Source organism: Peromyscus leucopus, chromosome 1 (genome assembly GCF_004664715.2).
Source record: "Peromyscus leucopus breed LL Stock chromosome 1, UCI_PerLeu_2.1, whole genome shotgun sequence".
Classification (NCBI taxonomy): domain Eukaryota; kingdom Metazoa; phylum Chordata; class Mammalia; order Rodentia; family Cricetidae; genus Peromyscus; species Peromyscus leucopus.
The window spans coordinates 89,067,407-89,083,189 of NC_051063.1; the positions used below are offsets into that span (position 1 = coordinate 89,067,407).

The 15,783-nt window shown below is 41.0% G+C and overlaps 1 protein-coding gene across 15 annotated transcripts in view; it reads left to right on the forward strand.

Annotated features, from left to right (window-relative positions):
* Window positions 1–15,783, forward strand: part of Sox6 (SRY-box transcription factor 6) — a 560,497-nt gene that overhangs the window by 506,876 nt on the left and 37,838 nt on the right. For all 15 annotated transcript variants that reach the window (XM_028884562.2, XM_028884567.2, XM_028884566.2 and 12 more), the window contains one exon: window positions 10,509–10,617. In XM_028884562.2, coding sequence (XP_028740395.1) covers window positions 10,509–10,617 — 109 coding nt within the window. The remainder of the gene's footprint in view (window positions 1–10,508; window positions 10,618–15,783) is intronic.

A 15,783-nucleotide genomic window follows, 5' to 3' on the forward strand; every position in this document is an offset into this window, starting at 1 on the left:
TTTGAAGAAAATATTCACTCTTGGTTTGCATAGTTTTGATGTCTTTAGTTTGAATAAATTGTACCTGTGTTCCCACAAACAATGTTGAAAATACACACTGCAAATTACATAGATATCTGAAATCAAATTCATATGATCCCCAAGATACTGTTTTGGACAAAGATATTTGCTAGCTCACCATTAGTTTTGTTTTGAAGTCCATTGCTCATATGGGGAATGTTAGACTAACAGAGTCTTATTGGTGGTTTAAGTGAGATAGAATTCCTTTCTTAAATCATGTGTTAGCCTTCAAAGTAGCTTCTATAATTTTACAATGGAACCTTTTGTGAACTTGTTACCAAATAATCAGAGAATATTCAGGAACAAATCTGCCACATGCCTCTGTGTAGGAATGAAAAGTTGAAACCACATGCAAGCAGGACTCTGGCTGCCACACAACTGGATCTGCTTAAATCTGGGTGCTTTATAAGTCTACTTGGGAGTTGCAAACTTATAAATAACCTTGCAATTGGTTAAAACCATATTAAAACCATATGAGCAAAACAGAAAGCGTTTAACTACAGGGCTTCAGTAAGCACTATCACCCAGAGAAACATAATTGAATTCAGCGGCTCCCAAGGCTAAAATGGTCTCCTGTCTTCAGGACTAATGCTGCCATGTCACTTGTCAAGTGATGGTTGGTGACATGAGTCTAAGCATGTTGCAGGAGAAGCATGGGACTCTGTTGTTGCCAGGATTGTAGAAACAGAACTCTTCTGGCTTGGTGCACCCTTCACATCCTGGGCAAAGCTTGTCATACATCATTTGAGAATGTCTTTGAAAGCCCCATAAAACACATCCACAAGACACTCTGCTGACAGTAGTTCATTTCAGCAGGCATGTGTTGCATGGCACTTCTCTGCTTACAGGGCCCAGTGCTAGTGAGGGAGAGAGGGACGTGATACACTTTTCCTTCCCAAGGAGCCTACAGTCCAGGGGTTAAAAAACACTAACCCGACACTCAAGAAGAAATCCGAACAGCTCATGACACTCTTTTCAAGATTCACCCTTCTGGTCTTTGGCAACTTTTGATGAGTGATTCTAAGCTTTTCTTCTCTTTAAGGGGAAATGTTCTTCTTTGAAGAATTATTCATAGATAGAGATGATAGTTAAGTGATTGATAATAGGTAAGTAGGTAGGTAGATTGCTGACAAGTGATAGGTAGGTGACTGATAGATATATCATAGATAGCTAGATGGTAGAAAGGGTAGGTAGATGATAATTAGGTGATAGATGATAGATAGATAGGTAGGTAGGTAGATGGATGGATGGATGGATGGATGGATGGATGGATGGGTGGGTGGACAGACAGACAGATGGATGGACAGACAGACAGACAGACAGATAATAGAACTATCAACACAGAACTGTTTCTCAGTTCTGATTGCAAATGCTTTTGAAGGATCATTGCTGAAGCTAATGATCTCTCTAAACTTTACTTTTTGACTTTGTGATATAGTTTGAGCAGTGACAAGAAAACGTCTGTGAGGTAAGAAGCAAAAGTTGTCATTGTAACAGTTTTTATATATCACAAAGTACCACAGATTGGGTGGCCCAAACAACTGAAATTTATTTTCTCGGTCTTAGGAGCTAGAAGCCCTCAGTCTAGATGCCAACAGGGTTGTTTTCTTCTGAGGCCTCTGTCATTGGCTTCTATATTTGCCCTTCTTGTTCTTACATGGTCTCTCTTCAGTGTATACACATTTGTGTCCAAACTCCCTCTTAACATACCTTGTTAGAATGTGGTAGCACTGACTGTAACAGCCTCATTGGACTAGGTTACATTTATGGCCATCCTTAAAAAACAATGGTGAGATATAAGATTTTTAAAATGTTTTTAACCACTAAATTACAATTTAGGTAGCTATTTGTGCTGAGGTAAATTTAGGATCATTAAAACTAAAATTTGGTTATTGTGTGTCTCTTCCCCATCCTTAAATTGGAAAGGAAATGCTGGTGCTATGGGATTGCAGTAATTAAATAAAAGGTTATATGTATGAGTGCTTTCCAGAAAGAGAAAGAGACAGAGATGGAGGAAGGAGTAGATTAGTCAAATAACTTGTCAGATAAATGACTAAATGGGAGACCATATGTATGGATGCTTTGCAGAAAGGCAAGGAAGAAGAAAGAAGGGAAAAGAAATTAATAAAATATAACAGTTAAAGACATTATTGCTAAATATTCCAAGTTAAACATTAACAGTATCCCGATCTAAAACTACCCATTCTCCTGCACCAGTTGTTGACCTACGTAACCAGAGATGCATTCCTTTTGCTTTAACTAAATTTAGGCCTTTGTTCTAGTAATCATGTCAGGTCTTAGGTCCATTTCTAAGCACTCAAAGGCTCCCTGCCGCTTGCATGGTGAGGAGCAAGTGACTACATGGCTTGCCTGGCTTTCTGTGAAGCGATTCTCCCTCTTCTGCTTAGCTTCATGTCCTGCTCAGTTCAGACTTTCTGTTCAGATACTATACAACTTTTTTGAGTTTTCTGAATGTAGAGTTCCAAAGCCCTTTGGATTTTCATATATTATACTTTTCCCTAAAATGCCATTCTTTTCCTGATGACATTCTAATTAGCTCAACTAAAGCATTTCTTCTTGGCAAAATCTTGTGTTGACTTCCTTTTTTGGTTTATTTGGTTTTTTTTTGGGGGGGGGGCATTTCAAGACAGGGTTTCTCTGTGTAACTTTGGAACCTGTCCTGGAACTCGCTCTGTAGACCAGGCTGGCCTTGAACTCACAGAGATCCACCTGGCTCTGCTTCCCAAGTGCTGAGATTAAAGGTGTGTACCACCACCACCCAGCTGTTGACTTCTTTTTACCAGTCCCAAGTGGAATCTGTCACATTCCCTTTTTTCCTGTCACGGAGACCATAGAGAATACATATGATAATTGGCTCATGGGTCTGTTTATGTGGCTCCCCAGCTTGCTCTAAAGATACAATGTCTGTCTTATTGGCTTTATAACAGATTAAACACTCCAGTAGCTAAATCCTGCCAAAATAATCCCCCTTTCTCCTTCTATTTTAGTTTTACTATTAAACAAAATAATTATTTTTCAATTTTTTACAAAAGCAATGAAATCTAATTTAATTATTTTTATATAGATATATTTAATTATTAAAAGACAAATAAATGAAAATTAAGGTATGTAAATCAGTTGAGCAATAGAAGACCTTCTAGTCAGTCTGGGCCCCTGTTGGGAAATGGGAAATCCACCTTACTCTAATTTATCTGGCAGGACTTTATGTGAACAGTTTTCCTTACAACCTCAACTCTTCCCCCAAACATTCCTCTTACACTACTTAGCAGTCTATTAGCAATTCTCTTTGATTAAAAAAAAAATGTCCATTTCTGCCAAGTAGCTTGGCACACACATCTTAATCCCAGCACTGAGAGGAGGCAGAGGCAGGTGGATTTCAGAATTTGAGGCCAGCCTGGTACAGAGCAAGTTCCAAGACAGCCAGGACTACACAGAGAAACCCTGTCTGGAAAAACAAAACAAAACAATGTCCATTTCTGATGAAAGGTAGTAGAATAACATTTAAGCAAAGCCATTTTAATCTCAGTTTAATTTCTTTTTAGAAATGAGAGGACAGAGGGCCACATACTGACCAGCTTGGTGAAAAGTCTCACTGGAAAGACTCTGTTCTATTAAGATAGACAACATGCAGCTCTCTTCCCTCTTCTCCTCCAATAGTTCTGGGGCAAATACAGTCAGAAAACTCAGGGCTTAACTCATTCATGAATACTAACTAGTACAATATTGATGTTAAGGATGAATTAGGAGTAGAAAAAGTAAGAATATTAGCTAACAAAATATTACTGGACTAGATGGTTCTATGATGAGCTTCATTTCTTCCAGCCAGTAGTTTTATTATCATCAATACTGAGTCTGGAAATACCCATGCTTCTAGGGCAACTTCCTCCAGAAAGTCACCCTTTTATTTTATTTATTTATCTTTTATTTATATGCATGTATGTATGAGTTTCTGTGTGAGCTTATATGCACTATATGAGTGCAGGTGCACACAGAGGCCAGAGGATGGCAGATCCCCTGGAACTGGAGTTACAGATGGTTGTGAGCTGCTCTATGTGGGTGCTGGGAACCAAATTCAAATCCTCTGTAAGAGCAGTGAATGTTCTTACTCACTGAGCATGTTTATTGATCATTAAGAAACATTTTTGATCATTAAATTACTGATTATAAACTACATGATATAAAATAAAAGTATATGTATGGCAACTCAATAATAGGACTGTTTGTATGGTTGAGAATGTCTTGTTGGAATCAAATCATAGAAAGGTATGTCCAAAGTAGGCCATAATGGGCCAGAGAATCACTTTATGCTGTCTTTGTCTTACTTACAAAATGAAACAAAATAAAACTGTTTATTTTAAAATGTATACTGTTTTATAAGCCAAGTATCTTTGGTAGAGAATGTCTTCTCTTGTCAAAATTTGACAAAGATTTTGCAAAAATGCCTAGTTTACCTGCAGAAATTCCAAGTTAGATTTATATTAAGCTATATAATCAAATGAATTTTTCTTTTCTTTTCTTTAAAAATAGTTTCTCTTCCTCCTGTAGGGATATTTGAGGTTCTTATCAGCTTTGTTTGTTTAGGTTCTTTTGTTCAAGGAACTTGCACCAATATAGTGGGGAGTGTGTTGAATCTAAGCATCTCATTCACAAATATGGAATGTTGCAAAGCTAGTGGTTCTTGTTCCTTCTAGACACTCCCTTGTGTGGCCTTGTGAGACCATAGGTCCTTGTGGACACAGACATGAGCTGTTGTGTAAGATCTATAGCAAGGCCTAAGATATAATCCCTGACTTATAAAATCTTTCAATCTTGATGCCAGAGATCTAGCAATGTACCTGAACCAAACCCTGATTGTTTAACACAGTACCATGAAAACCAGGGGTTAGTTATACAGTCAAGACTTAGAATTTGGGCCTATTAGAAAGTGGGTCAATTAGACAGGATACAGAATTCAGAAACAATGTGGGTTTTTTAATATGAATAGGACCTGACAAGACAGAGAAGAAAGCATGTCCCAGAGGCTAGGAGAAAGGCAGGATTGTGGAGCTGTCAGAAGATGAACCATTGTTCACCTCTAGGAAAACTAGTAGAAGATGTCTGATGAGAGAATTGTGCAGCATTTGATGTGAAAAGGTGTATAGGCAGCAGTGAATGAAGTGCCTAGCAAGCCAGGGTTTGACTAAAATGCACTGGAAAACAGGAAGTGATAGAACGTTCTTACCTAGACACTTGGAATTGCACAAGTTGAGGAAGCAGTATGAACAGATAGACCAGAGGAGACAGTGACCAGTGCCAGCACCAGCCAGGAGGCTATAGCATCCAGTGAAGGCTACAGGCCACAAGGCTTCTGCCAGGTTAAAGATGACAGGAGGTCCTGAGGGGAGGACAGAAAGCTCTGTGGATGGAAAATCAGCCATCCCAGGTGGTTGGATAGACAAGGGGAAGGAAGGAAGTGAGACAAGAACTATTAGTCAATTGGTGCTGCTCCAATGGGTAAAGGGCGGTTGTTCTATTTATTTTAGGACAGTGTTCTCCTGGACTGAAGAACCAGTCCAATATAGAAGTGAAATCAAATATCCAGAAAAGATTGAAAAGATTGAAGCTTAGAGCTGGTATGAAGATAAAAAGACTTCATCCAGGCAGTGCTCAATAATTAGATGTAGCTGGAACTTCAAGGGTAGACAGTATTTCAGAATTCTGCAATACCTGTGCTTTGGGAAGGCACAAACACGTGATTGATGAGCTGGGATGTTAACCTTTATTACAAATCTGAAAGGTTTTAAAATGTTTTAAATATTTAAATGCTCATTTGGCTATGTAACAACAAAATTCTTATTTACATAAAAAAGAATCATGTCAGATTCCCCATGTGAGAGATTGGTGCTACTAATTTCACAATTATATGGGCACAGAATTTTCTATTTACTACCTCATATGTACATAAATAGAATATTTGGCAATTAGTTAATAACACACATTTAAGTTTATTTAAGAAAGTCGGTGTTGAGCACATCCCAATTATAATGTATTTTACGTGTAAAATAACCCAAGATAATTTTCACCTTTTTAAACTACAATATAGGTTAACCCTCCCTCTGCCCAGCTGTTTGCTTTGTGGCTGCTATGAATGACACCACACTCAGACAATCTGTACAAAGGGGCTTTTGAATAAAGGTTGTAAAGTGCCTCTCTTTTAGACCACAAGAGTAAAGTACATGGTACCATTATCTAGACAGGTCTAGAATGGAATATGTCCATTGTAAAGGAACAAACAAAGACTCCTCTAGCATGTGCCACTTTCCTCTTCCAGCTGTAGTAATGGGACCACCTTGAAAGGACTTGAGGCATAGTACAGGCTGGCTACCCTCAGTGACCCAGAGGGAAAGTGAGGAACAGAATTACATTTCGTGTGTTAGTTTTCTGGAGACGGCTACAATCCGTCATCTTGCATATGGTTTGAAAGTGGCTTGTCTCACTGGCAAGCAAACTGTTATTTAAGTACACCATCCACTCTACTACTGAAACGGTTTTGCCAAACTTATCCAAGTAGTCTCACATGCTTAAAGATAGTATAAATATCATTTATTGCCAGCAGTTTTCTTCAGACTCCATGGAATGTCTTCCTGCTGCCTGATCTAAGTGTCCCAGTTTACATTATGGCCTTTACTGCCTCTGTTTGATGGAGTGATCAGTAAAAATTTAATGACACTATAAAATAATAAAAATGTCATTAATTTACCACGGATCTTGGATGCAGTGGTTGTAAAGTTACATTAATAAACAGAATATTTTTTACAACAAAAAGCATTGTTACGTGGGAACGTATAAATAACACACATAAATTTAAGAGCAATTTTACTGTGAGCACACACATTATTATGGAATAGCCAATAAGTGTATAAAACACAGTATATAAAATTTTATTAAAATATACCGTGCACATCAAAAATTCAGCTTTTATCTAAGTGCAAAGAAAAGCCATTATTGTGTGCTTACTGTTTCATCACTGTTCCTTCCCCAGATCACAGTTTCACATTTGTTGCTGGGAAGAGGCAGCTGATTTCCTTGCTTAAATGAGAACAAACCCCTGGTCTTTTATTTACCCCCAAATTCATTTTCTCTCCAGTGGTACCAAGATGTAACTGATCAATCTTGCCACGGTAGGGAGGGGAAAGTTGCTAATTTAATGCAAAGTTAAAAATAATGCCGGAGGATCTGAGTGGTTTGTTCACTGGCTCTGGAAATAAGGGATAATAATCGGAGTCTGTCTGTCAGCAGTGAGCCCACCCTATCATTGATTCCGATAACACATGGAGATGATGGATACTACCATCTTGTGGCTTGTAACATTTAACATTCATCAGCTCTCACTAACGGGGGCTTTATCATTTAAATATCTTTATTTAATATGCAACATCTACCTCATACATCATAATTTCAAAACACTTAGAGAGCCAACAGTCCCTACAACACGGCAGAGCTGACTTTTAATTTTTTTCCAGTAACTTTCATGTTGCCTGCATGTTTGTGACTGACAATGCATAAGTGAGAGTCTGTCATTGGGGCAGCAATGAGAACGTGCATTCCACTATCAACATGAAAACCAGGGAAGACTGCAAGAGTAGGGCAGGGTCAAGTTCACACTGAGGAATTTTGCTCTTATCTCTAAGTCACCCTGCTTGGGAGCTGTGTACATTGAGAGGGATGTTTCAAGGGATGGGGATGGGTTATTTGGGACCTAAGGACATTCTCTCCACTCTCTATGTTCCTTACAGTAACAAACCCATTGGTGTTTAACTCAGCTCCTTACACTGAAGCATCTCCATACTTTATCTGTGCCCATATTCACGTCCTGTGTTTATGAGGCTCATGTCCACTGCACTGGTAAAGCTGTGCCTAGCTCAGCTGCACAGACCTAACTTGTAGACACCCATGCCTTCCTGTCTTAGGGTTCTGTGGCTGGCAAATAAATATTCTGAGCTATTCTTTGAAGAAAAGAAGGAAATCTTCTGGGAGACTGGGTGGAAATTTATATGAAAGGGCTTGGCTTTGCAGGGTCCTGCTTTAATCTCAAACACAGTGCTTAATATTATCAAATTGAAAACGCAACCCACTGTCCCCAACACTTTTTATCATTGATTTATTTTCTGCCTATTTAACCAGTATTTCATAGGATACTCTTCCTTGTCTCCTGTGCTGTCAAAATATTGATATTTTACAGGGGAAGTGTCTTTCCAGAAGAATCTTTTTTTTTCAATGAAGTCAGAAAAATTGTCTGACTTCAAAGACACTGTGAATGTGTTGTGGATCATCCTGATGTTTTTTGTTATGATTAAAAACAAGCTGATACTGCTGCATTGTGAGCGCACTTCACTTTTAGAAAAGAAAAAAATATTATCATCATGTAAGCTTTGTTGTCTTGGAGTTCTTACAAAGCATGGCATGTAATCTTTCCTCTTCTCCTTCCCTGTAAAAAATACTGATATTCTTTCAGGAAGTCTTTTTTTAACTGAGAATATTTTTCAGTAAAATCAAAGAGAATGAATGACTAGGAAGATCCTTGGAATATGCATATTGATAGGTTGCGTAGTGTTGTCTTTCAGAGAAAGTTGTCCCGCCCCCATGTGCCCTGAAAATGCAGTGAAAGGTTGTTCTTCCAAGGAGAGAGAAGGACTCTTGGCCTATAACAGAGGCATTCGCATGCAAATATGCCAGAGAAACAGTGCCAGAAACAAAGGTTGGACATGGCTTTCCAGTGTGCTTCACTTTGACTCTCTTTACATCACCACAACCCGAAGTGCTACTCAAAAATAGAACTGGACTGATAGAAAGCAGCTGTCCTTCCCTGACCATGTGTGAAGCTCCCACACAGTTCATGGCAGTGGTGGCTTTGTGTTCTGTACTGCATCTGGGTTAATTTGTTCCCGTGCAGCCGTGTTTTCACATGAGGAGGTATTAGGAACCACATTCACTTCAGTTTTGATTATCAGTCTGTCTTGTATATGTGTTCTATTACAGAGGTTTCCCTACACTCTGCTGTTGAAACTAGTTAGTTAGTGTTACCTAGTTGGAGCAATGATGACTAGATAATCGGTTTTGTTGCAAAGCTTTCCTAGAAGCAGTGCTAGATTAAAAAGCACATCTTATGCTGTGTTTTCTTCCAATGAAGATTTCAACGTGGTCTCTGATGAAGGGGAACTGGAAGATTTACTGCAACAATTTGACTGATGGGAATTAATTATAGAAATATAATGATATTCAAAAATAATCGTATTAGAAAGCACAAACGCAGTGAGGCTGTACAAATGAGGCACATCCTCTATCAAGTAATTGTATGTTTGCTCCTTCCGAATATTTCCAAGTTTCTAAACATTTTACAGAACAGAATGCTCGGCGTGTTTCCATCAGATGCCGAACATGCTTGGTGCAGAACTAGGTCATTGAACAATAGACTGTGCAGCAATCAGCACTCTACTGCTGCATAATGCATTAGTATAACATGCAGAAACCATTCCCGGAGCTGCAAGCTGCTATTTCACGTCTGTACATTCAAGCTGACATGACATTTAATATCGTTTCATAGTAACGAACAACAAGGCTTCATTCATTCATAAGGATAACACAAAGCCAAGTGTGAGTCTGGAGACTAAGCATGGAGATGGGAAGTGAGCATAGGGTACCAGTGCTGGGTTTATGCAGATCATACCACCATATTAACAATGGCCATTGAGCCCTTGCCACTGATCTGAGAGGCACAGGGCTCATTCCATCGTGTTGCCTCAGACTCCTGCTCTTAGAAGAACTGGTAAATAAGCAAACACCTTTGGGGTTCCCTTCTAAAACAGCAGGGGTATTGAACCTTTTTGGCTTCTTTACAGGGTGAGAGTCATACACACTTCAGTTCCCAGGAACTCACAGTTGAAAGACTTGGTCCAAGAAAAGAGCAATGTTGATGTCCACCCCACAATGGTTGACACGTTTGCCTTTGGAATGCTGGCACAGAAAGTTCTACCCTGTACTTTTCTCAGAAATACTGACCAAAAGCCTGATCTCTAACTGGGAAGGTTGTTCTCTCATTCAGTTTAGCAGCAGGCTTTAGTAAGAACATTCTTCAGTTTTGCACATCTGGTCCCTCTCTCTCCGTTGCTTTCCTTGTGTAAATTCCAGAAGCAAACCTGACACATAGGGACCGACCAGGCAGAGCAGTGCTGGCAGGTCCCTGTCATGGCCTCCCCTTCCTTGCAGGTTTGGCCTTTTAGACACTGCTGGTTTTGTTAGTGACATGCTCAGCCTGCAGCAGTCAGTCTCTAGAGTGGGTCAGACATGTTCAGAAGGCCATGCTTTGCCAATTAAGCAAAATTGAAACAGGAAGGAAGCCAGCGGCTGCTGTGAAGCTAGGGTAAGCCTCTGCGTATTCTCTCTCCTAGGAAAGAACTCGTTTTGAGAACTTGGGACCCCAGTTAACAGGGAAGTCAGGTGAAGATGGGAAACTGGGCCCAGGCGTCATCGATCTTACTCGGCCTGAAGATGCAGAGGGTGAGTACCTTTTCCCTGGCTTGAGTTTCTGAAGGTGAGTCTGAGTTAGACATGGGATCCTCATGGCCATCCTTGGGAGTCACTAGCTGGATTCTCTAGGCAAAAAAAAGAAATGTTGATACTCAGTATGTATTGTAGTTGAGGACTTTGAGACACTGCTGGATTCTCTATTACTGAACACACAGCAATCCAAGTCCCTCACAATACTATTTAAAAGTTTTAGTGGAAAATCCCCTACATTCCCATGAACAGATCTCAGAGTATCACCTACCTCACTAGATTGAGAAAAAGAAGACACATACAACGAGGACTTCTTTGAAAAATCTAGATTAAGTAATTCCTAGGCACAGTAAACCAGGTGGAACTAACGGACAGGTTCAGTAGAAGCCCCCTGGTTGCTTAGGGAAGACCCAGCTCTGGGCCTGCGCACTAACCGTGGCTGAGGCCTGCTCAGTGTTTGCTGGAAAGAGCAGCCTCACTCTCAGGATGTCTACCTGCAGCTGTGTCGATGCCTGTCTCCTGCTTCCTTTTTGTTTGTTTGTCTTAAATGCACCAAGCAGCCGTCAGCAGAAATTGTTCCCCAGAGGCTGGGAACAATTTATAGGTTAGGTCAGCACTTTGCTAGTAATGTGGCCTGGTTATTTACTGTGTCATCACAGAGTGGGGACTGGCTTTCCCGTTAGCTGTTTCTTTGGCAGAATCCATCCCACCAGTCAGGGAAGATTAATTTGCTCTCCTAAGAGTAACAGGATCCTTTACCCATCTCAGATCCTAGTGCAAGTCCTATTTAGCTTGAAGGGGAGAATCTTGCTGGTTACCCTTTTACTGGCAGAGTTTCTTACAGGACCCTTAAACACACACAAAGATAGTTAGTTCTCAGCAGCATCTGAACAGGGCCTCCCCAGACAGTTTGGAAATCCCTGGTCTGACCCCTGAGAGCTGGGTGGTGGTGGACGGCAGCAAGGCCTCCGAGTCTCCAGAAGGCATGACTCCCATGTCAGTTGGAGATGCTCATTCTTGAGGGTAGTCCTGCAAAGGTGTGAAGGGTCAGGATACATGCTGAATGCTGTGGGTATGTATTTTTGTGTGCTTGTGTGATGGAAAGAGAGAATGCAGCAGAGTGCAAAGAAAGAGACAGAAGGGGAGGGGAGAGAAAAAGGAAGGTGAGTGGAAGTGAGGGACAAGGGATTTAAGAACAGGACTCTACCTGCTCCCCTCCATGAAGAGTGTGTGCCAGGGGCACAGCGACACTGTCAGAGGCACACTGTCATTGCCAGCAGGCTTCCACTGGTAAGGGTTGAGAGTCTTCCGTCTGGCCAGCTGTGAATTCCAAATACTTGACATGGCTAATAGTTTGACTATGACACAGACATAGTAGGTGGCCTGGCCATCTGCAAAAAGAGCGTTTGAAATCAGGCCCGTCTCAGTCTCCTTGCAAAGTTGTACTGTGGAGTGCCTAAATCTTTGGCTAGATAGAGTGAGGCAAGCAGTCTCTATCACTTTGGGGGAATCCAGTCTGTTCATTTGGCCATGAACCAGGAGTTGCAGAGCTCTGTACCTGACCCTTGCTCTGCCAGCACTTTCGTTTGATTTCTTAACTATATATTAGCTATAAATATAATGAGTTGCCTCCCAGTAATGCTGCTAATCAAGTTGATGAGATTGTGTGAATGGAACTGTTGGCCATTATAAAAAGATAAAAGCCTTAACAGCAGAGAAAAATCTACAGAAGGATTGTAGAAATTCCACTCAGTACCCACATTGTATAGCTTCAAATACAGTTTCCTAATTACATTTTTTTAGCAAACATCTATCTAGTGTTTATATTGCCAGAGAATCTGTTATTTTTACAGCCTCTTCTCATAAATATTTAAATACTCTTTGAATAAATTATTATTATTATTATTATTATTATTATTATTATTATATAGGGTCTTATTATGTAGCCCAGGCTGACCTTAAACACTTGATACTCCTACGTCAGTCTCCCAAATGCTAGCTATATTCCATAACACCTGGCTGGTATTATTTTTCCCTATTTTACAGGTTAAAAGATTGAGGCTGAAAAAAATTAATAATATGGTGTAGTTGACAATGCCAGTAATGATAGAGCTAAAAGTAGATGGAAGATGCAGGTCCTAGCTTCCATATTATGTATCTGTATAGTTGGATAATTGTAATGCCTTTATTTTTATTTTTTTGAACAAACTTCTTGTGACCTTCCTCAGTAAGACCCATTTCCTCTCCCCTAAATATAGCTAGTCATGCCATACATCAGTTCTCATGTTACCCCATCACACAGAGCAGCATGCTGATGAGTGTAACAGTAGACAGGCTGTAGTGGCCTAGGAGCTTACGGAGCGTGTGAAAACCTCCCTTCAGAAGCTTGCCCAAAGTTGCCATTGAGACCTCATGTGCCTCTGGGGGACTGTGAGTTCATGAATGGAGTCGAGTTACCTGCACTAATATGGACAGCAGTGCAGTGCCTTTGTGAGGACTTCTGGGATGGGGAGCAGCCTTTTGCTGACTCCAGGCTAGTTCTTGGCATCTGTTCAAGCCTGAGCTGATTGCAAATCCTGCTGGAGTTACAGTTCATGTTAAAGTCAGGATAGTTAGCAGGTACACATAATAGTCTTTCTACTCTGCTTGTTCATTTTCCCCTCAGCATGAAGATTGGAAAAGGGCTGGAGGGTCAGGGTAACAACAATCAAGTATATTTACTCCCTACTAAGCCCGTGTGGTCCAACAGAACAAACACTCGGCCAACATTTCTTGAGTGCCTATGGTGTGCCAATCCCCTGCACTAGACCTTGGGTAAACCCTGTGAAGTTAAAATAGTGATGCCCTTCAGTAGCCAGAGCTTATGGTCTGATGAGGGGGGGGGAGGATATAAGATTCAAAGGGAAATCTGTGCATGAATGGTACCTTCTCATCACTGAGAACAAAACTCTAAGAGTAAAATTTTGTGATCCTCTACGAAGCACCCAGAAAGCAAGCTCTTTAGGGAGCCTGAGCTGAAAGGTGAGCTATGCCTCCAGCTTGGGAGGTCACCTCTTTCCATCCATGTGTCTTCATCTCCAAATTCCTTCCATCCTTGCAACAGTCATCTCTGCCCTCCTTACACTTCTGGTCTGTCCTGTGCAGCTTCTTAAGTACAAAAGTAAGTCAACCAGAAGGCAGGTCCTGTCCCAGCCATCCTTCCCAGGTCTGTGTCTGGCACTATGCCAAGGATGCTATTTCTCAGTAAGCAGCTTGAAGGCCTGCTTCACAGCCCTGGGCATGGAGGCAGAGAAAAGGTCACCCAAAGAGGCAGCTGTGCACGTGTATTAACCACTCATCAAAATCAAATGACAAAACCATAAGCAAGGAAAACAGAAATTAGAAATATAAAAGGCAAATGTCTTCAAAATTTTATTTTTAAAGTCCAGCTGTTATTTGGCTTGAATGTGACAAGACAGCATTTCTTGTTCACCGCGATATTTATAAAGCTACGACTTCACTGGCGCTGGGGACTTAGGAAGCATGGTTAAGGTCCTGTTATGTTTAGAAGCTGATGAAGACTTAACTTGTATGGAGTCCACACAACATTTTAACTTCCCTCTAGGATTTGTAAGAATGGGAAGAGTTGATTAGTTGGGTTTGTGACCTTGTATTAAAAATGACAAACAGCTGTTGAACTGTCCACAGACTTTGCGTGTGGTGTTTCCCCTCTCTCAGCTCTTCATAGACAAGAGTTCACTTCCTACCCTAATCCTGTGATTTCAAAGTTGAATTTACAATGGAAAGGGCTCTGGCTTGGTTATTGGGAGGTTTCTAAAATAGCTCCTTTGCTCAGTAGCTGGAGACAAGCAACTGATGCCCCAGCATAAGTACCTTTCTCTTTTAGAAGAGGCATGTTGGATTTGATTATCTCGGCCTTTCCTTCCAATCCCATGGCTGTTGTAAGGGTCTTCAGAAAACACAGTCTGTTTCTAGTGAGGAAAATGATATATCCACAGGAAGCTCAGTCAGTTCCATTTAGGTTTTCATTTTCAGAGAAATAAGAGAACAATGCCTTCGAGGATATATTTCTGCCACTTGCTGAAGTGAGTTTTCATGTTCTTTGTGCTTTACTGTTTATTAATGAAAACAGCACTTCAGCAGTATTTGTTACTTATCACAGAGGACCTTCCCCTGCACAAGCTCTCTCCCCATTTCCCTCTCTCTCCATCCTTCTCTCTCCCCTTTCCTCCCTCCCTCCCCTCCCCTCCCTTCCTTCTTCTCTCCCTCCCCATCTGTTTCTCTCCTCTTTTCTCCCTTCCTTCTCACTCAGTTCCCCTTCTGAACCTGTGGTTTTACACTATTTGCAGCACATTTTGTGTAAGAAAACATTGCTTTCGCCCGTTTTCACCTTCACCTTCAGCTACTAGCTGTCTAGCCTTGGAGGGATCTGTCCCTCGTTTTGATGTGAGGAGCAATGGAATATGCTCCTATCATTTAAGGACAAGCTCTGAAGATGATTGCCTTTGGCTGAGTTTTCTAATCTGGATTGGAATTGGACCAGTGTGTTGTCCTCTGTGTGTTAGGCACTCAGGTAGATTTGTTATTTTGTTTTCGTTTTTTGTTTTTGTTTCCAGAGCTGAGGACCGAACCCAGGGCCTTGTGCCTGATAGGAAAGTGCTCTACCACTGAGTTAAATCCCCAACCCTCTCAAGTAGATTTGATGGGAACAGATATTCCATTCCAGGGACTCCCTGTGTAGGTGTATAGCTCTCAGAAGTTCTCCTCAGCTTCCTAAGTGGTGAAATGGATCACAACAAAGGTTGCCTTTCTTAAAGCAACTCCTCTTCCTCTCCATCCTCCTCCTCCTCCCCCTCCTCTTCTCCCTCTTTCTCCCCATCCTCCTTCTCTTCCTCCTCCTCTTCTTCTTTGAACCTCTGGTTGTTCCAGAGTCTTATATCTTAGGTCAGTTTTATTATCCCCAGCTTAAAGCTCTCTGCTTGTAGAATCAGAAGACTGTAGTGTTTCCTTCTTTTCCTTCAAAATGTGTCAGTTACCTTGTGTGCCTGTCCTCTCTTGGTGGTCACACTTCCCCCTGGGCCCATACTCTGAAGCCTCTGACATTTTCTCCTTTCTCTTGCTCTCTCTGAATCCTTCTTCCTGCAGGGAAAAGACCCATGATACAGG